General features: G+C 27.5%; 5 protein-coding genes across 5 annotated transcripts; 3 read left to right on the top strand and 2 right to left on the bottom strand.

Moving 5' to 3' along the window:
• Nucleotides 1–2,209: 2,209 nt before the first annotated feature.
• Nucleotides 2,210–3,450, bottom strand: LOC134830184 (uncharacterized). Its single transcript, XM_063843576.1, has one exon. It carries the CDS (start codon nt 3,285–3,287, stop codon nt 2,307–2,309), a length of 981 nt encoding a protein of 326 aa, XP_063699646.1. The 5' UTR covers nt 3,288–3,450; the 3' UTR covers nt 2,210–2,306.
• A 1,255-nt stretch (nt 3,451–4,705) lies between these two features.
• On the bottom strand, nt 4,706–6,581 carry LOC134829148 (peroxisomal targeting signal 2 receptor). Its single transcript, XM_063842144.1, has 3 exons — nt 6,524–6,581; nt 5,230–5,685; nt 4,706–5,181 (listed from the first exon to the last, which is right to left on the bottom strand). The coding sequence occupies exons 1-3, from the start codon at nt 6,579–6,581 to the stop codon at nt 4,706–4,708; spliced, it is 990 nt and encodes a 329-aa protein (XP_063698214.1).
• Nucleotides 6,582–6,604: 23 nt separating this feature from the next.
• On the top strand, nt 6,605–8,689 carry LOC134832747 (arrestin homolog). The gene is made up of 4 exons (XM_063846878.1): nt 6,605–6,979; nt 7,034–7,546; nt 7,605–7,743; nt 8,183–8,689. The coding sequence occupies exons 1-4, from the start codon at nt 6,776–6,778 to the stop codon at nt 8,521–8,523; spliced, it is 1,197 nt and encodes a 398-aa protein (XP_063702948.1). The 5' UTR covers nt 6,605–6,775; the 3' UTR covers nt 8,524–8,689.
• Nucleotides 8,690–8,773: 84 nt separating this feature from the next.
• Nucleotides 8,774–10,192, top strand: LOC134832748 (uncharacterized). The gene is made up of 3 exons (XM_063846879.1): nt 8,774–8,835; nt 8,893–9,225; nt 9,579–10,192. The coding sequence occupies exons 1-3, from the start codon at nt 8,829–8,831 to the stop codon at nt 10,007–10,009; spliced, it is 771 nt and encodes a 256-aa protein (XP_063702949.1). The 5' UTR covers nt 8,774–8,828; the 3' UTR covers nt 10,010–10,192.
• Nucleotides 10,193–19,336: 9,144 nt separating this feature from the next.
• On the top strand, nt 19,337–22,791 carry LOC134831977 (cuticle protein). The gene is made up of 3 exons (XM_063845833.1): nt 19,337–19,655; nt 20,740–20,814; nt 22,303–22,791. The coding sequence occupies exons 1-3, from the start codon at nt 19,455–19,457 to the stop codon at nt 22,783–22,785; spliced, it is 759 nt and encodes a 252-aa protein (XP_063701903.1). The 5' UTR covers nt 19,337–19,454; the 3' UTR covers nt 22,786–22,791.

Below are 22,791 nucleotides of genomic sequence, written 5' to 3'. Positions count from 1 at the left end.
GTCTGATTTTTTGCAAAAAAAAAATTTTTTTTAAAACTATCGTCGAGAATTTTATCCAAAATATTTTTTTTCAAAAAATTTAATTTTTAAAGGATTTTTTTTTTTATATAATTTTTTTTGAAAGATTTTTAGAAAAAATTTAAATATTTTTTAAACTTTTTTGAAAATTACTGTTTTTATAACTATTATTGTTTAATTATTATATAGTAAAATTATTATTATAGTAAATTATTGTTTAAAGAAAATTTTTGCAATTTTAAAAATATTTTATTTTTTTTAAATTTTTATCTTTTAAAATTAAATTTTAAAAGGATTTTTTTCATATAATTTTTTTTAAATTTTTTTAAAGAAAGATTTAAAATTAATTTTTATATTTAATTTTTGAAAATTTTTTATTGCTCAACGTATTTTTTTCTTTAATTTTTTTATTAATTTTTGATTAAAAAATTATTTTTTTAATTTTTCTTAAAAATGAATTAATTTTTAATTTTTTTTTTAATTTCTAAAAAAAAATTATCTCTTTAATTTTTCCAAAAATATTTTTTTTTATTTTTGTTCAAAAAAATATTTTATTTATTCAGGTATATAATTTTTTGAAAATTAATTATTTGAAAAATTTTTTAAAATTTTTAAAATATTTTATTTTAATTTTTGTATCTTCAAAAAAAAAATTTTTTTAAATTTATTTTTTAATTTTATTTTATTTTATTTTTATTTCTTGAAAAATTTTATCTTTTTATTTTTTTGTAAATATTTTCAGTTAATTTTTTTTTTTTAATTTTAAAATATTTTTTATAAATTTTTATACTTTTTGAATCAATTTTTGCTAATTTAAATTATTTTTTGTATTTTTAGGAAATTTTGAAGTGGTTTAAGTACTCAAAGAACATCAAAAAATTTATAAAAATCGAAAATTTATTAAAATCTCATGAAATTTGACTTAAAAAGCGATTAATTAGCGAAAATCTTATGACTTCGAATCAAAACAAACGAGTTTACAGTGCAATTTATGCCGGTTTCTACAACTTATTTACAATTTTTAAACTAAATGCAATTGAAGAAATATCGTACGAGCCATTTGTGACACAAGATATTACAAGAGCGACGTAATGAATTTAACGAGTGAGTAACGTGACCTTCAATTGAATATCAGACGATGTGACTTTTACAAATCATTCGAGATGGAAAGTGAATTTTTGCATAATTTTCTTCAGAATTTCGGATTTAAAGGGCTTTCAAATGTCATTTTGATAAAAATTTCGCCTTTCAAGCACATTTTACCTTGAAACATCTTAAGTCACATTCATTAACTTTTATCTAAAGCTGCTACTTTGTAACAATTTACGTCTAATTTAATCAAGAAAAGGGCTGTTAAGTACTTACGATAACGAGTTGTTCGGAAATTAGGTCGAAGTTTTGATGATAAAGCAATTTTCGATACGGAAATTGGAGTTTTTATCACTTTTTGTCACGTAATTTGCTATTTTTAGACAAATTCGAGTTTTGAAAGATGCAAATTAAATTAGAAAGTTGAATGCAGTATTAAAATTTTCAATTTTTTGAATGAAATGCATCATTGGTTGATGAAAAATATTGTAAAAAAATATAAAAAAAATTTTTTAACCTCATTTAGACTCGAAAACATCATAAAAATTATTTAAAAACGAATAAAAATAAACAAATAACGGGTAAATTGACACTTAACCGGCATCTTCGTTCAATTCATTAACTACAAAGACGTTCGTTCACTTATAGACAGCATGTTTTTATCCAAATTTAGCCTATAAGTGACGTTATATCACGAAAATTCTAAATTAATGCGACTTTGGGAACGAAATTCTTAAAAGGAAAAATTTTTTAATTTTTTTTTTGTAATTGAATTTTTATAAAAATCTTAAAATTAAGTCTTTTTAAAGCTAAAATTTAATTTTTAATATAAAAAATTTAATTCCTAACAAGAATTTAGTACCCATTGCTGCTCAGAGTCATGTTTTGATCACGTTTCGGTCAAAATTTGGACATTGCCCATCCATGCAAAAAAAAAGTTGACCAATAAAAATGACATTTTACGGAAGTTTCTTGAACTTTCAGAGCCAAATGACGAAAAGATGACACAAAATTCCAGAAATCATGCCAAAATCACGTGTTTTTGGGTCCAAAGGTGCGTTTTGAAGCAATGCGAAGAACGGGAGAGTGATAAAAATAAAATAAAACTAACCGGTTTGTTGTTTATTTTTGTTTTTATTTACTAATATCTAGAAATTTCGTGTTTTTTTAAGTAAAAAAAATCGAAAATAAGGCCAATTTTACTTTTTAGGCGGCTTCAAGATGCCTTTTAATCGCAAATATCGAACGATAAATGGTGTGCTAAATAATGTTATGGAAATGCGAAGTGGCGCAAATAATTTGTGAATGGCATAGGCGACGACAAAAGTGCTCGCGCCTTGCATAACTTTCCCGCTAACGTCAGCCGAAACGCCTAATTTATCCATGAGCGCAGCTACATCCAAGCCACTCGAGACGAGGAGATAAAAACCGCCCAAGCTCGCGAGCGAAATGCCAATATGGAAGATAATCACAGTCGATCCGTATTCCTTGACGGCTCTTTTTAGCTGATCGCGTTTCGAGAGTGGTTTTTTATCATCGTCCTCGTGTGACTTTTCCGCAGCGGCAACGTTTCCTTCATCAGTTTTGGGCTTTACTTTGCTTTGGCTAGAAAAATTTCGGACATTTACGGGTTGCAGTGCCTTCATTTTTTGCAATAATCCGTAAATTTTACCTGAATCTCCGTCGGAGCGATGCCAATTTCGTCGAAATTCCTGACGAAGTGTCGTGTAGTGCGTGCCTTGCATGTAACCCGCTTGATATTTGTCCAAAGACATGACACTTCCGCCGGGCATGGCAGGCGCAATCGCGTAATTGTGCAAACCCCCGAACGGTTGCGGCACATTCGACTGCATCACGGCATTTAGCGACACGGCGTTATGCGAATCGTAGAATTTGACGTGCGGATCGGCAGCTTTCGACGAATTATCGAGCGTGATATCCAAATTTTGCTTGCCTCCGATGAAATTGCTGTGATGGAAGAGCATCGAACTCGAATTTAGTTCGCGTGAACGTTGCGTCGAGAAGCGATTCGATTCGTTCGGGTCGATGTTGTGCGGTAACGAGAGTTTTTCTTCGCGATATTGACCGTCGTTCGAAGACAATTTTGTCGCAATGGCATTTTGGTATTTGCGAGTGACGATTTGGGATGCACCCGGTTTTTGGATGATGTTTTTTAGCATTTTACTGAAGTTTTCTGAAGGAACGAAGTTTATCACACGATGGCTCGAAATCAACTGACTGGCTTTTCTGCAAACTTTTCTCAATTGAATTAAAAATTTTACGATGTAGGTTGCGTGTATAAATTAAAGTTTTATTATCTGGTCTCGTCAATGATGGTCGAGTACGGAGTGCAGTAAATACGTAAACAAAGAGGAATGAACAGCTGAAGGCTTTTAAAAAGTTGAAAAGGGAGTTTTGTGTTTCCCCCAAAAATTTTTTTATCGAAAAATTTTCTTCGAAATTCAATATGAAATTAAAAATTTGTTAAAAAATTCATAAAAATTGTTAAAAATTTTGATTTTCGAACATGAATTTCAAATTTTCGAAAAATTCGAACCCGAAATTCACTTTTTTGAAAAATTTTATTAAGAATCTAAAATTATTGAATGATTCAATTAAAAAAGTAAAATTTTCGAAAAAGAATTCGAACATGAGTAAGATTTTTAAAAATTTTTTTTTTGATATGGCTTTCGAACTGTATATCCAAATTTTCGAAAAATTCGAATAAAAATAATTCAAATTAAAATTCCAAAGTAACATTTTCTTCAATTAATTGGAAATTTTAAAATTTTAGTAAAATTTAATTATTAATTTCGAATATTTTTGAATAAATTTAACTACAATTTAAAGTATTCTAAAAATTTTGATATTGACTTTAAAATTTTCGAAAAAGGATTTGAACATGAGTTAGAAAATTTTAACTTTTTCGAATATGACTTTCGAATTTAAACTCAGAATCTTCAAATGCTCAGAACAATATTTTAAAATTTTCGAATAATAGTTAAAAATTTTGATTTTCGAACTTAAAGTTCAAATTTTTAAAAAAATCAAATAAGAAATTATTAAATAATTCGAATTAAAATTGCAAAGTAAAATTTTCTATAGATAATTCGAATTTATAAAATTAAAAATTTTCGAAAAAATAAAATTTACACTTCGAATCTTTTAATAATTTGAAATTAAATTCAAATGTTCTAAAAAATTTCAACTTAAAATTGAAGCACTCTAAAAATTCGAAATTAATTCTAAAATTCAAACATGAATTTTTAATTTTTTTTTATATGAATTTCGAAATTAAATTCTAAATTTTCGAATAATTCGAACTTGAATCTCAAATTTTCGAAAAATTTTGAATTCGAATCTCACATATAAAAAAATATAAAATTTTAATTCAATTTCGAAAAAAGAAAATAGAAAAAAAAAGTTCTCGTAATAAAATCTTCCCAATAAGAATAAATTCACAAAAAAATCTAACCGAAACTTGTAAATGCCTTCTAATCAGCTGGATTCAGCACATTCAGCAATTCAAAACTTGAATGAAAAACTTGAATCGAAACGAATTCAAAAAACCATGCAATAAAATCCGTTCAAAAAAGTCTCATTCACGTTTCAAATTCACATTAAAAACATTAATTATGGAGTCCCATCCACAATCCGCCATTCTTTGAGCATTAAAAGGATCCCAATCGACTCCGCAAACACAATCCATATGTTGACAAATTGCCTCCAACGGTTCTTTCGGATTATTGAAATCCCAAATTCGCGTTATTGAGTCATAACCGACAGTTGCAACGATCGAAGTTTCATGCGGTGAGAATTTCATCCCACGAATTGCTGTTTCTCCGCCCGATTTGAGACAAGCAACTTCTTTTTTCGCATGTCGCAAGTCAAAAATGTAAGAATTTCCGTTGTCTGTGCCGATTCCGACGATATTTTCGCTTTTTTCGACCCAATCACAGCACAAAATTTCATTTCCTTTCGTTTTTATCACGGAAATTGGTTGTTTTTCATGCAAATTCCAGATGCGCAAAAGATGATCGCTTCCCACAGAACTAAATAAACTGTTGTGTTCGCCTGAAAAAGAAACATCAAAAATCATTAAAGAATCACGAGATACCTGACATTTTGAATCGACGCCATGTTCGAAAGTCATAATGGAATTTTTTCTCGTCGGATCCCATAATTTCACTTTTCCATCCCAACCGCCGCTCAACATTTGGGGATTTTGATTAATTGTCGCCCAATCGACGGAATAAACCTCAGCGGAGTGTTCTTTAAAAACTTGAATTGCGCCGCCGTTTTCTGTGAGGTCCCAAAGTTGCAAAGAACCGTCGCCGGAAGATGTTAAAACTTGGTTTTCGTTATTTTTGGACCAAACTACGTCGAATAAGGCATCTTGCCATTGAAATTTTTGTTCTTGAAAAAGGTCGTCGGTGCAGTTCAAGATGAAAAGAGCACCCGCTCCGAGACCTCCAAATGGTTGAGAAGCGGAAACTGCTAAGCGATTGCGATGGAAAGGCGAGAATTTTACTGCAGAACCGTGCTGATCAGCAGGAATCTTGAAATGAGGCATTTTGTCTGAAACGAAAAAAAAAAGAAAAGGAAATTAGTTTAAACGAGGTCAAGGTCAAAAATGAAAAAAAAAAAGAAGAAGAAGTGTGAGTGAGAAAATCGATGACACGGAACAAAAGATAATCTTCTTTCGATGTAAAAATAAAACATGATAATTACTTTCGCGTTTATGGATTTTTTTGCGTAATTTGTCGTTATGATTCCTAATTGTATTAATATGTGCGCGTTTTTTGTCATTGCTAAAATTAGAGTGAACATTTTTTTTCGAAATTCATATTTTTTTCGAAAATTTCGAAAATAATTTCAAATTTTCGAATTATTCGAAGATCAATTTAAAATTTTCGAATTATTTGAAGATCAATTTCATATTTTCGAATTATTCGAAGATCAATTTCAAATTTTCGAATTATTTGAAGAATGATTTCGTATTTTCGAATTATTCGAAGATCAATTTCATATTTTCGAATTATTCGAAGATCAATTTCATATTTTCGAATTATTCGAAGATCAATTTCAAATTTTCGAATTATTCGAAGATCAATTTCATATTTTCGAATAATTCGAAGATCAATTTCATATTTTCGAATTATTTGAAGATCAATTTCATATTTTCGAATTATTCGAAGATCAATTTCATATTTTCGAATAATTCAAAAATAAACTTCAAATTCGTAATTAAAAAAATTTGTTTGTTCGAATTTTTTAAAAATTTTCGAAAATTTCATTTTCGAAAATTTCAGATAGAAGAAAAAAATATCAATCGTTTCACTCTACAAAAAATCGAAAATTACGTTGTTGCTGTGTCATTCAAAGTTATGTCCCTCATAATTGCATTAGTTCTTGCTTGTCGCAGAAGCCATATTACGGAATCCATCACCTATAAAACGAGCAATTTTCCCCATTTTGCTATTAGTTCTTCAATTTCAGCAGTGAATCAACACACTAAAGACACCAAGCAACAAACAAACACAGAAAATATTCGAAAAACATTTGGATATTTTTCACAGAACTTTTCCGAACGAAACGAACCTTAAGTTAATTTTTTCCTTAATTTGACTCGAATTAATTAAAAAAAACAAACGAAAAGCAATCAAAAATGGTTGTCGCAGTAAAAGTCTACAAAAAACAAACACCCAACGGAAAACTAACCGTTTATTTGGGCAAACGTGACTTTGTCGATCATCTCGATTATTGTGATCCCGTAGATGGCGTTCTCGTCGTTGATCCTGATTATCTTAAAGGGCGCGCTGTCTTCGGGCAATTGATCACTACTTATCGTTATGGAAGAGAAGAGGATGAGGTAAATTCAGTTTTTTCATAGTTTTTGTGAAATTTTAATTTTTTTTGAAATCAGGTTATGGGATTAAAATTTTCGAAAGAAATGAGTTTGGCAAAAGAGCAAATTTTCCCCATGGTTAACTCCAAGATGGAAATGACTCCGATGCAAGAGCGTCTTGTGAAGAAACTTGGTGCCAATGCTTATCCATTCACGTTTCAATTTCCCGCCAATGCTCCATCTTCCGTAACTTTACAAGCTGGCGACGATGATCAAGGCAAACCATTAGGTGTTGAGTACTCACTGAAATGCTACATTGGAGAAAATGAAGACGACAAGCAACATAAACGAAGTTCCGTCAGTTTGATGATCAAAAAGTTGCAATATGCACCAACTTCACGCGGGCGTCGTCTTCCATCGTCTCTCGTCTCGAAAGGTTTCACCTTTTCGCAAGGAAAGCTTAACCTTGAAGTGACCTTGGATCGCGAAATTTACTATCATGGCGAAAAAATTGCAGCAAATGTCGTCATTACGAATAACTCGAAGAAGACCGTGAAGAATATCAAGTGTTATGTCGTGCAACATTGCGAGGTTAATTTGATTTGAAAATGAAAAATTTGAGTTTTTTATAAAATTTCGATGGTTTTAGGTTACTATGGTTAATGCTCAGTTCAGTAAGCATGTTGCTTCGTTGGAAACTCGTGAAGGATGTCCAATTACTCCGGGAGCAAGTTTCACTAAATCATTCTATTTGGTACCAATTGCAAGCAGCAATAAGGATCGTCGAGGTATTTTTTAATAAAAACATTTAAAATTTCATTCTTAAGTTCGAAAACATGAAAGTGAAGTTCGAAAAAAATTTTTCGAAAAATTTAAAATTTATTTCGAAAATATAAAATTAAAGTTCAGGTTCAAAGAAAATTTGAGGTTCGAGTTCGAATTTTTCGAAAATTTGAGAATTAATTTCGAATTTCTTCGAAAATTTGAGATTCATGTTCGAATTTTTCGAAATTTGAAACTAATGTTCGAATTCTTCGAAAATTGGATATTCATGTTCGAATATTGAATAAAATTTGAATAAAACATGAGTTCGAGTTCTTCGAAAATTTGAGAATTAATTTCGATTTTTTTCGAAAATTATTAAGTTATGTTCGAAGTTTTCGAAAATTTGAGTTTTAAGTTCGAATTTTTCGAAAATAATAAAATGTTTAACCTCTTTTCCTTCAGGAATCGCTTTGGATGGTCATCTCAAAGACGAAGATGCCAATCTCGCCTCTTCTACGATCGTTGCTGAGGGAAAGCATCCCGGCGATGCAATGGGTATCGTCATCTCGTACTCATTACGTGTCAAGCTGAATTGCGGATCGTTGGGCGGCGAACTCGTAACTGATGTTCCCTTCAAACTGATGAATCCTCAACCCGGAACTGTTGATCGCGAACGCGTTAATGCCATGAAGAAAATGCAATCGATTGAACGACATCGCTACGAAAATTCGCATTACGCTGACGACGACGACAATATTGTCTTTGAGGACTTTGCTCGCATGAGAATGAACGAACCAGAATAAAAAAATTCTCAAACGAACAAATTTTTCAGAGCAATGTGACAGGAAGTGCATAAAAAAATAATTTTAACGAAAAAAATGTAAAAAAAACTAAAAATAACGAAAAAACGAAATAAAAAAAGAAGCAACTTATCATCAACGGAACAAAAATTCAAAAATTTTCCTTTAAAAAAAATTTTCTTATCAAAAATTCCCCTCATTTTATCTCTTAAATTCACGAAACACTTGAACAAACTCATTCAGTTTCATTTTGTCGTCGTTCGGTGACATTCGTTAATTTTTTTCTTCGTCTCAGTAAACACAAAAAAATGCCAGGTGAGTAATTATCGCATGACTTAGATTTGCATTTCATTAAAATTTCATCACATTTAGGGACACCGCCAACTTTCATCAATTATTTTTCTGAAAATCAACAAAATCCTCCGGGAATCGGCTTTAATCCGAATTTATTTCCGCCAAATACGCCTCAAGAAGTTTTAAATCCTCCGATTTTTCCTCAAACTGGAGGAACTCCGAATCAAACAGGAATTTATCCGACAATTTCGGGGATGCCAATGCCAACAATGCTCGGAAATGATTCTTCTTCGGCTTTTATTAGTCAAGAAATTAACTCACAAGAAGTTTTAGAAGAAAATTCGAGCAGTTCAGAGCCAAATATTTCAGCTGTTCCTTCATTTAAAGGGCTTGTTGGAGTACAAGGCTTCGGTAAAGTGATTAAAATTCACTTTTTACGTCTTTAACGTCGTACCGCTGATGTTATCTTTTGTTTTTATTTTGAGTGATAAGATAATTCGAGTTCATTTTTATCATCAAGTCATCCATTAAACAACAAAAAATATTTTTTAAATTTTTTTCACCAAAATTATTGAAAAAATTAAAAAAAATATTTTTTTTTAAATTTTTTTAATCAAAATTATAAAAAAAATATTTTTTAAATTTTTTAAAAAAATAAAAAAAAAAATTTTTTAAATTTTTTCATTAAAATTATTGAAAAACTATAAAAATTTTTTTTAATAAATAAAATTTAATAAATTTCATTAAATTTTTATTTTTTTCAGGCGGTTGTTGGCAACATTGCACTCCCGAAGGTCCCTTCCCGCAAAATCTCGTGCGAGCTGGCGTCGATTCTGACGGAAGTAAAATCTTCGCGGGACGTGCTTTTCACGAAGGTGACTTAATCCCTGCGAAAATCATTCCCGAGAAGAATTTAGCTGTCATTTCGTATGGCGGAGAGGAAATTGTTAAGGAAGATTTTGAAGTTTTACGACAGGGAGAATTTGTTTGGGAATTTTGTACGAATGGCGCTGTGCCTGATGGAGCTGTTGAAATTGGGCAGACAGTTGATGGCGAGAAATTGTATATGGGAAGAGCATTTTATCAAGGAAGTCAAACGCCGGGAAAAGTTCAAGCGTCGCACGGATGTCTTTATATCCCGTTCAATGGAGAGGAGGTTCCGTTAAATGAATATGAAGTTTTGTGTATTAAATGATTTTTCTCACTTTTTTCATTTAAAATTGTTAAAAATAATTATTTTAAAAAAAATTTACTCACCTGAAAATTATTTGTTGATTTTTTCACAATTTTTTCGTAATTTTTTTTAAATTAAAAAAAAACTTTTATAAAGAAAAATTCTCAAATTATTTGAACATTAATTCTTAAATTTTTAAAAAATAATTTTAAATTTTTTCCAATTTTTTTTCGTTAGTTGAAGCTTGAATAATTTTTTAATTTTTTTTAAAAATATTTGTGAATTAATTCGTATTTTTTTTTTAAATTAAAAAAATAATTTCGAGAAAAATTTTTTATTTTTTCTAAAATTTTTAAATTTTTTTTTCGTTAAATCCAAAATAAATTTATCAATTATTTTAATATTTTTTTTTAATTATTTGAAAATTGATTCAAGACTTTTTTTAATTAAAAAAAATAATTTTCTAAATTTATTTTGATTAAATATTTTGAATATTTGAGAATTTTTTTATAGATTTTTTTTAAATTTTAAAGAAATTTTAATTTTTTTCAAAATTTTTTTAAATTTTTTTCGTTAACTTCAAAATATTTTTTTATTTTTTTCTCAAGTTATTCGTAAGACGTATCAACTACGACTGACTTAATTCAAGAAGAAAAAATCAGTTGAAGTCCAGTTCACATAAAAAATTCTTATTTACTTCTTGTAAGAACCCTTTTTCTCCGTTTTCCCTTCCAACAAATCCCTAAATAGCTCCTCCTTTAAGATTATTCACACTCAGTTACCTCTTTTGACAGAAATCTCTTTTTTCCCTTATGTACTTGCGATCTTCTTACCCTTGTTCTTACAACATGATCTTCACTGCCAAATAAGTACTTAAACAACCTTTGATTGGATAATTCACATTTTTTTTACCTGTTGTGCACTGTCACGTTGTTTGTCTCATGCTGCGAAGCGCACGGACCATTTTTGCGTAATTTTTGTCGTAAATAACCGAAAGGACCAACGTTTTTTCTACCTTTCTTGTCTTGTTGTTGTTATGACCGCTTCCTTTTGTGCAGTTGAGATTTGATGAATTTATGTAAATTTTCTGTAACGGAAAAAATTATTTTTAGTTCGCGCGAAAATTATTCAGTTACTGAGCAAGAAATTCGTCAGTTGTGAAGATTGTAAAAAAATAAGCAGCGGTTTGTGTTCAAATAATAAAATAAAAAAAGATGAAAGAGAGCAATAAAGAAGTAGAGAAATGTGTTTTATGGGCAGTAATTTGTATTTTCCGGTAAAAAATTGTGCAGTTGATGAATAGTGAAGATAAAGAGATTGTAAGTTTTTAAAGAAATTTTTGTTGCGAAATTAATTTGAAGCATTTTCGAATTAAAGTTCGAATTCAAATTTTCGAAAAATAAATTTCGAATTGTTTTTTCGAAGTTAATTTCGAAAATTAATTTTGAATCGCTTTTTTCGAAGAAAATTTCGAAAAATTAATTTAAATTTTCTTTTTTTAAACAAAATTTCATTTTATTTTTTATAAAAAGAATAAATTTCAAAAATTTTCGAAATTCATTCTCAAAAATTAATTTTGAGTTGATTTAAAATTTTTATGAATTTCGAAATTTTATTCGAAAATTAATAAATAAATTTTTCTTTTAAAAATGTATCAAATTAAATTTTTTAAAGAAAACTTTAAGATTAAAAATTAAAATTATGAACATAAAGAATTAATTAATTTTAAGAAAAAAAAATAATTTAAACTTGGTTTTTACTATTTGATATATTTTATTACATTTTTTTTTTATTTTATTAAAAAAATAAAAATTATTTTTCAATAAAATTGAAAAAAAAAAAAAATTTTTTTTTAAAAATTTCAAAAAAAAAAAAAAAAATTATTTTTTAAAAAATTTAAAAATTATTATTTTATTAAAAAAATTATAAAAAAAAATTTTATAAAAAATTATCAAAAAAAAAAAATTATTTTTAAAAAAAAATTTAATAAAAATTTCTTTAAATAATTTTATTATTTTTATTTATTTTTTTTCAATACATTTTTAATTAATTTATTTTTTTATTTTAATTTTATTATTTTTTCGAAATAAATAAAATTTTTAATTAAAATTTCTCCCTCTAAAATTTTAAATAAAAATTAACAACAACAAAAAATATCAAATCAAATTTTACGCAATAGAGAAAGAAAGAAAGAAAAGTAATTCAAGCACAAAACTCGATTATAAAACCAAAAAATAATAAAATAATTTCCAATTTCAGCTATAACAAACAATTATTGACTTAAGTGGGCTGCTAATGCGGTAAGTATCGTCGCGCTTCGATAATATTTGTCCACAATGTTTTATCAACATTTTCTTTCTTTATTTCAGACTTCCATGAATCGACAAAAAAGTGTTAAAAATGCGGAAATTGAAAGGTGCTGAATATGGGCAGGTCCCTAAATAAAAATTTGAAATCCTCCATGAAAATTTTTTTTCTTATTTTTTCAAAAGAAATTAAAAAATGGAGTCAAGAATCAATAAAAATCGATTGTCAACGAAAACCAATAAAAGACATCGAATTCACACCCCTGACGAATTATTTCCCTACCTAAGTGACTGAATGCCCGAACAAAAGGTACTTCACGACAATAAACGATTACATAAAAAAATATTCAAATGTTACACAAAAGGCAATTGATCAGTTTCGTTGAAAATTATCGCACATTCAGCATTGAAACTCGCCCGTGATTGATCTCAAAATAATAAAAATGACACGACGAGAAATTTTTCAAAAATTCGTGATTTGCGTAAGTTCCGTAAAAATTTCTCAAGTAATTAATCCATCAATTGTTTAAAAAAAAATTATTTGCAGACACTAATTTCATTGTTGGCGGCAATTAACGACGCTAAATACATTCCAACACGAACCGCGATCACGAATCGCACTTCGAATGGCTTCCGATACGTTCCGCATCCCGTTCCGAGTGTCGTTCAAAGCACCCCGAAGAGCATTTTGCGGATCGCCGCGCATTCCCCCGACTATTTTCACTATCATTACATGCAAAATTTGCGTCGCCAACACGAAAAACTCCCCGAAGAGACAGTAGTTTCAGCGCTTCGAGGTCCCACGAAGCATCAAATTGTGGGAAAACCCTCATCGGATGTCGAATTATCAATTTTGGAGGATTTGCAGAGACAAACGAAAAATTTCACGTTGGATGAGGCGAAACCTGTGATGGAAACAGCAGCAAGTACGAAGAAAAAACAGACGACAACACGAAAACCGCGACATCCGAGCCGAGAAAAGAAGAAAAATGAGGTCGAAGTGCAAGAAAGATACAAGGAAGTTGTCGAGGAAACCAAACCAGGCATCGATAAAAACGGAAAACGACGCACGATTAAGACGAAAAAGACAATGACGTATGCGACAACGATGAAACCCATCACGGTGTCAAGTAATCGCAAGAAATCAAGTCATTATTCGAGGACAAGGAGCTCGGCGTACGATTCTGATGATCACGACATGAACGACGATGACAGTTATGAGACCTCCGACACGAAAAAAGTCTTCACAACTCTCCTAAAAAGGAAGAAAAATTTAAATCCTCATCTTTACGAGGCGCCAAATGATCATTACCTCCCCGACAGCGAAGATCCCGACAATTATTCGATGGATTGGGACGATTCTTGGAACGTAAAAGACTTTGTTGTGCGTCGAAATGGGATGGAATTCACTCCGGCATCGGAAAAGAGAAGACAACAAGTCGGGGCGCCACGTCGACATGCGAAACGGAAGTCAAAACCGAAGAAAAAGGCGAAACGTGAATCCGGCGAAATGCCAATGTTGGAAGTTTATGGCGGCGGAACGTTCGGGGATTATGGAAATGATTATTATGATGTGAATGATTACGATGGCGATGACGGAGATTACGATTATTATCCCAATGGAGATGATGTTGTGAATAAACGTTATCAGTAAGTCAGTTTTTTAGCAAAGAAAAATTTAAGATTTTTGTTTAATGAGCACTCTGTAGAGACATTTACACGAAGCACACTTTTCCATATGGTTATGAGTACGGGCATTTGTATGAGAATCCATACGGTTGGGAGGAAAGATTTCAAGATGATAATTATTTGCGGAATCGACATAAAGGAAAGGTGAGTTTTATTTAAAAAAATTTTTTTTTTCAAATTGAGTTTAAAATGAGAAAAAATAAATAAAAAAAAAATTAAATTAAATAAAATAAGAAAAATTAAAAAAATTATTAGAAAATATTCTTGAAGAATTTTCAAATTTTTTTTTCAATTAAAAATTATTTTTACAATTGGAATTATTTTATTTTTTATAATTATAATTATTTTTATTTATTTTTTAAAAATTAAAATTTTTATGTTTCTTAAAATTAAAATTTTTAATTTTTTTTTTAATTTTTAGAATTTTATTTTTATATTTTTTAATTTTTTTTAATTGATTTTTTTAATTTTTAAATTAAATTTTAATTTAAAATTAAAAATTTTTTTAGATTTTTTTTCAAATTAAAATATTTTTTTTTTTTAAAATAATTTTCATTAAATTTTTTTATATATTTTTTTAAAAATTTTAATTTTAACTTTAATTTTTTTTTTTAAAATTTAATTTTTCTTTTTTTTTAAATTAAAAATATTTTTTTTATAAAATTTTATTTAGTTTTTTTTTCAATTAATTTTTTTCATAAATTTTTTTTTTATTAAATTTATTTTTTTTAAAAAAATCTTTTTAATTTAAATTAATCTTAAAATTATTTTTGAACATAAAATTAAAAAAAAAAAAATAAAATAAAAATTTATATTTTAAAAATTTAATTTTTTTTATTAAAAATTTATTATTTTTTTATATTAATTTTTCAAATTAAAAAAATTATTAAAAAATAATTTTTACAATTTTTACGTAAAATTTATATTTTTCAATTTTTAAAAAATTTCTGATATGAAATTTATCAACAAATAATGTCCTTGAACTTATTAAATTTCATATAAAAATTTCCTTTTTAGGTCATTTGGGTCAACAATGATGGCGATTATGGTCAACATTATTGGGATTTGAATCCTTAAAGAAACAAAAAAAAAAAATCATGTCATCACGCAAAAACATCAAAGCAAAAAAAAAATCCCACCGCTTAAATTATCTAATTTTAATAAAAGCAATTACTTATATAAACAAATGACACTTTTCACCTTTCAACCCCTTCTCAGACTCATCAACATCGCATCGCATATGCATAATGACGCTGCAAAGGATGAGTAAGGTAAGGAGAAGAGGTAAGAAAAAAAAATCAAACAATGCAAAAGGGAAACTTTTATTTGATTTATTAACATACGGAAACGAGGCCCTTGGCGACTTTAATTCTAATTGATGATAGTTGTGAAGATGAAGATGAGCATGGTCCGTTGTGAAAAAAAAAATAACTACCTGTCTTTCGGAGAAATCGAAAAGTTAAAGGAAAGTTAAGGAAAGGTCTGTGATGAGGGCAAGGACCTCGAAAAATAGCCTGTGAAAGGCAAAAAAGGTAAGGAGGTTCATTAATTTCGCAGATGTGAAAATAGAAGAAGATGAGAAAAATTTCAAGAAGTAAAAAAAATCATAAAAAATTTTTTTTTATTTTTTTCTTAAAATTTTAAACACAAAAGTTCATATTTTGATTAAAAAAATATTTTTTATATAAATTAAAAAAAAAATTCTAAAAATTAATTTTTTTTTGATAATTTTTGATTAAAAAAAAAAAAATAAAAAAATTTTTAAAAATTTTTAAAAAAAATAAAAAAAAATTTTTAACGAAATTCTCGAATTTAAATCAAAATTTTATCCCTTCGCTAAACTTCCTTGTCCTTTCTGCCGTTTCCCATATCTCAGATTTCACCGTAAATCGCACACTCGGCACTAAATAACGAAAAATTCTCATCGTCACAAAATAATCCAAATCTCGGCGAAAAATCTCAAGTTGATCGTCATTAAAAATTCTTTTATTTTTATTACGGAACCGAGTACAATTTCAATTTTATTGTCTTCCTTCTTATGGTTATCCTTTATGATATGCAAATGACACGTAGCGAAGAGTTAAATTTTGCCTTTTATTTCTATTATTATTTAAAGATCACGTTTGGACTGCATAAGATTTATCTTTTTTTCCTTCGTCCCGACTCCGAAAGAGGCAAAATAATCAACGCAAACGATCTTTCTACCTGTGCCGCGATCGAAGGTACCTGCCTGCCATTTCCCATGATTTTATTTTCAGAACTTTTTGGTCATCAACAAAATGTTTCTGCAGAGAAGGAAAAAAGGTTCAAACCGGACTACCTTTTTTCTTGGGTCCGAAAAGGTAATTTTTCACATGCATAAAATTAAACAAAAAAGAAGATGAGATATGCAAATACCTGTGTGTCGGATATGTAAATATATCCCTTTTTTTCCTTTATGGGACCTTTGAGGAACATTAAGAAATGCAATGATCATCATTATTGCAGAGACACCATCGGCAAAAGGCAAAAAGGGTGCAATGATGACCCTTTTTTCGACTCGGCGAGAAAAAAAAAGATATTTGAATACGGAAATCAAAATGTTCGTAATAAAAAAAACCGGTTATGGACAATCGGCAAAGTAAATCTTGTCCTTTTTTAGCAATTAAATGTCATGCTGGATTTTTTAATGTGCTTTTTTCCCCGAATGATAATCCACAAACACAGATCTAGCGGTATGCGGAAGTAAATTTTATTATTTGAGGGAATCTGTGTGAATTTTCGCTTCGGTCGAAGGGAAATGCAAATGAATTATGGACTTCTTCTTTGGACCGTAGCATAAATTATTGCGATCTGTGTGTGTTTTTGGTCGTGCATTGTCATGACTTTCGTTCGGTGTGGGAAATTTTTTGACGGGATTTTTGAGAAGAGGTAAGAAAAGGATGAAAAAGGTTGTTTGTTGACCCTTCTAGTTGAATGAACTTTAGAAAAAAGGATCTTTTGCGTGATCTTTTGAGTAAATTTTTGGTTGAATCGACGTTCTTTGATTTTTTTTTGTGGCAGTTGAGTTGAATTTTGAAGAAAATGGAGTTTAAGTGATTCGAAAATTTTAAAAATTAAATTTGAGCGCTTCTGAGCAATTTATAAGAACAAAACAAAAATCAAATTTGAGTCAATTTTCATTATCTGATAAAAAATTTCATGACTTTTCCTTTAAAAAAATTCTTAAAAAATTATCTTTAAATTGAATTTAAAAAAAAATTATAATTTATAATAAAAATTAAAAAAAAAAAAATTTAAATTAAAATTAAAATTTTTTTTTAATATAAAATATTAATTTTTTTTTTTATAAATAACTTTAATAAATAATTAAAAATTTTTAATTTTTTTTTTAATACTGAATCTTCATTTTTTAGACAATTTTAGAATTTATTAAGGTTCAGGTTAATTTTTTCAAATGTTTTTTTAATAAATTTATTTTTCTTCGTAAAAAATATTTTTTTTTATAAAAAAAATAAGTCGTTTTAAATAAATAATTAATTAAAAATTTAATTTTAATGTTAAAAAAACAAAAATTTCGAATAAAAAGGAAAATTTTCGAATTCTTAAACAAAAATTTACAAAGAAAGACATTTAAAACGTCGTAAAAATGTATTTTATCTCTTAATTTCTCGCAAAAAACGTAAAAAACATTCACTTTCCTCGCATAAATTCGCCGGCACATTACTTTCACGACCTTAAACGTTCTTACATAACTTGCATCCATGATATGCTGCACTTATTTACTTCCAATTGTCACACACAGACAATATCGATTACATCAGAAACGCACTTTTCACTTCCACGTACTTGATCCTACTGACCTAATTAACGCAACGTCGCGTCACTTCCCCAACATTTTTCAAGTTTCGAGCAAAATGGAACACGATCTGTTCAAATTTCAAACAACAAACAAGCCAAAGATATTAATTGATACTCAAAAAAACACGAGCTGAGAGCTGAAATTGAAAAGTAAATGTATTTGCCACAAATAAATCTGTGAAACCGGCTTCTTTTCTATTATCAGACAACGTTCGTACGTGAATTCGAGACACAAAAGATACTCGATACTCGAAGTTGGGCGAACTGAACTGAATTGCGCTGAATTCAACAAGTACGTAATTATATCCAAATATTCATTACGTAATAAAAGTGAGTGTGTGTGCTCGATATTTTTGTACTTTTTTATGTGCTACATTAATTTTCGCCCTTTTTTATTTTTTTTGACTTCTCATTAATTTTCTTTCAAAATATTTTTTTTCTTAAATTTAATTTTTTAAAGAATTTTTATAATTTAATTTTATATATTTTTTAGTTTTTTAAAATTAAAAAAAAATTTTTTTAAAAAAAATTCTAAATAATTTTTTTTTAATTTTTTAATTAAAAAAAAAAAATAATTTAATAAAAAAAAAAAAATTAATTTAAATAATAAAAATTTTTAAATATTTTTAAAAAATTAATTTAAATAAAATTTTTTTTTAAATTTTAATTAAAAATTTTGAAAATTTTTTTTAAGTTATTTAAGTTAAAATAAATTAAATTAATTTTTTTATTTAAAAATATTAATTTTTTTTTTATTTTTCTAAATGTGTAATTTTGTTTTAATTTTTAAATTAAATTAATTATTTTTTGTAAAATATTTTCATAAATTAAAAAAATAAAATTAAATTTATTTTATTCAAAAATTAATTAATTATTTTAATTAAAAATATTATTAAATTTATTTCTTTTTTAATTAAAATTATTTTAAATTTTTAAAACCTTTTTTTAATCAAATTTTAAAATTATTTTAAAATATTTTTATAAATTTTCCTTTACGTTTTATTTAATTTGTTTATAATTTTATTTTTTCAATTTAAAAAAAAACAATTTTCATAAAATTTTGTTTTGATAATTTTTTTTATTCGAAAAAATGAAAATTTCATAAAAATTTTTATCAAACGTATACTTCAATAAAATTCGCGTTTGCTAATTCAAGCTAATTTTTTTCTTTTGATTTATTATGCGCGACATTAGCTAAAAATAAATTCTTCTTATTCACAGATTTCATAAAAAAAAAACCCATTGAAGGAAGTGACAATCGTTAATTCAATTACTCGAAGCAAAACTGACAACTTTTGACCGATCGCCGCCGTGCAATATGTCTCACATGCTTTTTGACCAGGGCGTGTTTGAACCAGTTTTCAACCTTTCGCATGCACTCGATGTGTGTTTGCGGCGCGGCGCAAGAGAGGGAGGCAATTCACACTGCGGTTTCCCCTTCCCCCCGTTCAGTCGATCGCAACTCGCAGTTCGCCGCAATGAGCATAAAAATCCATATAAATTATAAGAAAACTTTCATTGCACATTTAATTTCTTATAAATAGTGGTTGCGATCGGTTGTCGGAGTGCAAAACAATTGAACCAGCATTAAGAAGTGTTAAAAAATATTTTTGTGAAAAAAAGCTAAAATCATGCGGATAATTTGCATAGCAACACTTTTCGTCGTAGTTTACTTCTACAATCCAATTACGGCGCAACAAGCTGTCGATCCAGCGTATCTCAGGCAATATTATGCACAATTGCAGCAACAACAGCAACGTGGCGTTCAGGAAAGCACACCGATTCACGAAAGTCAAGCTGATGCCGCGCCGGCTCAGCAATATCAACCTCAAGTAAGTTTTTTTTTTGCTGAAGAAAAATTGCGAAAAATGACGAGTTTTCATAAAAAATTACTTTTTGAGTATTTTGAAGTCAAAATTTAATCATAATATGACTTAAAATGCTCTAAAAAGGCAATTATATTGAGTTTTCAATCAAAAAAGTGCTTGAAAATTTACAAAAATTATTTTTTTTTGTCTCTTGATTCATAAAAATGAATTTTTAAGTGATTTGTTATAATTTTTTTTTTCATAAAATATTTTTTTTTTAATTTTATTTAATTAATTTATTTAATTAATTTAAATAATTAATAATTTTTTTAAAATAATTAATTAATTTATTTATTTTTTTATTTTAATTTTTTAAAGTCTTAAAAGACTTAAAAATAATTTTTTAATAATTTAATTTTTAATAATTTAAGAAAAATTTTCTTAAAAAAATATTTTATTTTATAAAATAAAAATTTTTAATTAAAAACTCCTGAAAATTTTTCAAAATTCGTCAAGAATTTAATTTAAATTTAGTAAAATGAGCTTTAAAAAGCCCAAATTTAATTTCAAAATCAAAAAAAAAAAAAATTAAAAGTTTTAAAAAAAATGATAAAAAATAATTTTAATTAAAACTTTGAATAAATTTTCAACCAAATTAATTAATTTTTTTTCATAAAAACTCACGTAAAAAAATTAAAATTAATTTTGAGGGATTGAAAATTAATTTAAATTTTTTAATTTAATAAAAATATTTTTTTTATCAATTTTTTAAAAACTCTCAAAAATTTTTTAAGTTTGAAATTAAATTTGGATTAATTTTTAATTAATTTTTTTAAATGAAAAATTCATTTTTCATAAAAACTCACGCAAAAAATTCCATTATCAACATTGTCACTCCGGTTTCATCGCATCAAGTTTAACGTCCTCATTTCTCATAATTACTATTATTTAATGTCATATTCGCACAAGTTGAAACCAGTTCCGCGACATTTCTCTCAATAAATTTTCACCCGCTCATAATTATTCCGAAACACGTCAAAAAATCACGTCGACAAGTTAATTGACAACATTTTCCAATGCAATTTTTCTCTTCTCTTCTCCAAATTAGGCGCAGCGTCAATATCAAGTGCAACGTCCTGCCCAACAACCACAGCCCGTAGCGCGTCAATATCAACCAGAGCAGGTGAGTGTATGAGATAATTATCACGCTGAGATGTGAATATTCGAACAATTATGCGAAGAGTGATTCATAAAAAAATTGAAGCAAAATTAAATAATACAATTTATTGAACGTGCATTACATTTATTTACATGCCGGATCGTAATTGCTTATGTACAATGAGTGTGTTTAGCCGTTAAGATAGTGAAAGTGTTTTTTTTTTGCATGTTCTGTAATAGTTTTCTGTTCGTGTCTGGAAAGACAAAGAAGTTAAATTTTAACAAGGTTTTTGCGGTTTTTTTTTGCGTTTTTGAATAAATAATCAGCGGAAAATGTTAACAATCGCTACAAAGTGTTTTGTTGTTGAATTAAGTTAAAGACCTTTTTTTATGGGAAAATTTTTGAGGAAATTATTTAATTTTTTTAAAAGATTTTTAATGAATTGTATCAAAATTTAAGCCATTTTTTTCTTGAAAATTTAAAAAAAAATTTTTTTGATGATAAAAATTATTTTAAAATTTTATTTTTTTATAATTCTTATGATTTAAATTTTTTTAAACAAAATTGAGACTAAAAATCCTTAAAATTGCTTTTTTTATTATTTAAATTTTTTATTTTTTTTATTTAAAAAATTAAATTGCTAAATTTTTTTAAATTTAAATTTAATTTTGAAGCAATTCTTGTCTCAATTTTTTATATATTTTTTAAATTTTAATTATTTAAATTGTTAATTATAATATATTGCTTAAAAAATAATAAAATAAAATGAAAATTAAGAAAAAAATTTATAAAATAAAAGTTATCATTAATAACTAAATTAATGATTTATTTTAAAAATTAATTTAAAAAAAAATTGAAAAAATTAAAATTTAAAGTTTTTGATAAATCTATTGAATCTAAAATAATAAATTCGTAAATTTATTTTAATTAAAAATAAATATTGAAGTGAAAATTAAAATTAATTAATTTAATCAAAAAATTGAATAAAATTCTCATTAAAAAAATTAAAATTATTTTTAAAAAATTATTTTCTTAAAATAAAAATAATTAAAAAAAAAATAAATACCTAAATTAATTATTCAATTAAAAAAATTATTTTAAGCAAAAAAAATAAATAATAATCAATTAAAATAATTTGCATAAAGACAATTTTCGATACATAATTAGATAATTTAAATTAAAAAAAAACCTTCAAAATGGATTAAAATATAAAAAAAGTCACGAAATGACAAAAAATGTCCTCATTAACCCACATTTTGACCGTAATCCAACAACAATGGCATTAAATTTAATTCCTTACCGTAAAAATAATAATAATCACTTTCTTTATGTGCATTGTTACCGCCTGTTATGCAACGACTTTTTACATTTATTACAACACACCAACTTACTCCAATTGCTTAATGATCAAGAGTAATTTCTTGTCTGATTTCAAGTGTAACGTTTTGCTTCATTTCCTTCTCCTCTCCTCCGTTCATTCGTAAAAAATTAACTTTTTTCTCTCTTTTTCAGTACCAACCTCAAGCTTATTCCGCTCCAAAGAAAGCCGCTGCCAAACTTCGCGTGCAACAACAACAATCTGAAGAAGAAGAGGAAGAATACGAAAGCAACCCCTCGTACCAATTCGGTTTCGATGTGAAAGACGACGAATTCACCAACTACCAAAATCGCAAAGAGCAACGTGACGACTCGGGAATCATCCAAGGAAGTTATCAAGTTGTCGATTCTGATGGATTTATTCGTACCGTCAAGTACACAGCGCATCCCAAGGAAGGATTCAAGGCTGAAGTTATTCGTACCCCGACTGATATCGTCATTAAGATGCCCGAAGATGTGAAAGCGCAACAAGAACAGGAATTCAGACGTGCTCCAGCTCAACAAAATTATCAGAATCACAGACCGCAACAACAAGAAGCGCATGTTCAAGGTGCCGGCGCGAGATACAGATTGCCCAGCATTCCCGATAACGTGAGACAAGCCTATAGACAAGAGTAAATTTCC

The sequence above is a fragment of the Culicoides brevitarsis genome, chromosome 2 (genome assembly GCF_036172545.1).
Source record: "Culicoides brevitarsis isolate CSIRO-B50_1 chromosome 2, AGI_CSIRO_Cbre_v1, whole genome shotgun sequence".
NCBI classification, from domain to species: domain Eukaryota; kingdom Metazoa; phylum Arthropoda; class Insecta; order Diptera; family Ceratopogonidae; genus Culicoides; species Culicoides brevitarsis.
This window is presented reverse-complemented; position numbering and strand designations above follow the sequence as displayed.

Excerpts from the sequence above, each read along its gene's own strand:
- LOC134829148 (XM_063842144.1), bottom strand. The coding sequence starts at position 6,581 with ATGGGGAAAATTGCTCGTTTTATAGGTGATGGATTCCGTAATATGGCT. Across the intron at positions 5,686-6,523 it reads TAATATGGCTTCTGCGACAA|ACAAAATGCCTCATTTCAAG; the intron begins GCAAGAACTAAT and ends TTTTCGTTTCAG. Across the intron at positions 5,182-5,229 it reads ACATGGCGTCGATTCAAAAT|GCGAACACAACAGTTTATTT; the intron begins GTCAGGTATCTC and ends TTTCTTTTTCAG.
- LOC134832748 (XM_063846879.1), top strand. Across the intron at positions 9,226-9,578 it reads TGTTGGAGTACAAGGCTTCG|GCGGTTGTTGGCAACATTGC; the intron begins GTAAAGTGATTA and ends TATTTTTTTCAG.
- LOC134830184 (XM_063843576.1), bottom strand. The coding sequence starts at position 3,287 with ATGCTAAAAAACATCATCCAAAAACCGGGTGCATCCCAAATCGTCACT.
- LOC134831977 (XM_063845833.1), top strand. The coding sequence starts at position 19,455 with ATGCGGATAATTTGCATAGCAACACTTTTCGTCGTAGTTTACTTCTAC. Across the intron at positions 19,656-20,739 it reads CTCAGCAATATCAACCTCAA|GCGCAGCGTCAATATCAAGT; the intron begins GTAAGTTTTTTT and ends TCTCCAAATTAG. Across the intron at positions 20,815-22,302 it reads GTCAATATCAACCAGAGCAG|TACCAACCTCAAGCTTATTC; the intron begins GTGAGTGTATGA and ends TCTCTTTTTCAG.
- LOC134832747 (XM_063846878.1), top strand. The coding sequence starts at position 6,776 with ATGGTTGTCGCAGTAAAAGTCTACAAAAAACAAACACCCAACGGAAAA. Across the intron at positions 6,980-7,033 it reads ATGGAAGAGAAGAGGATGAG|GTTATGGGATTAAAATTTTC; the intron begins GTAAATTCAGTT and ends TTTTGAAATCAG. Across the intron at positions 7,547-7,604 it reads ATGTCGTGCAACATTGCGAG|GTTACTATGGTTAATGCTCA; the intron begins GTTAATTTGATT and ends CGATGGTTTTAG.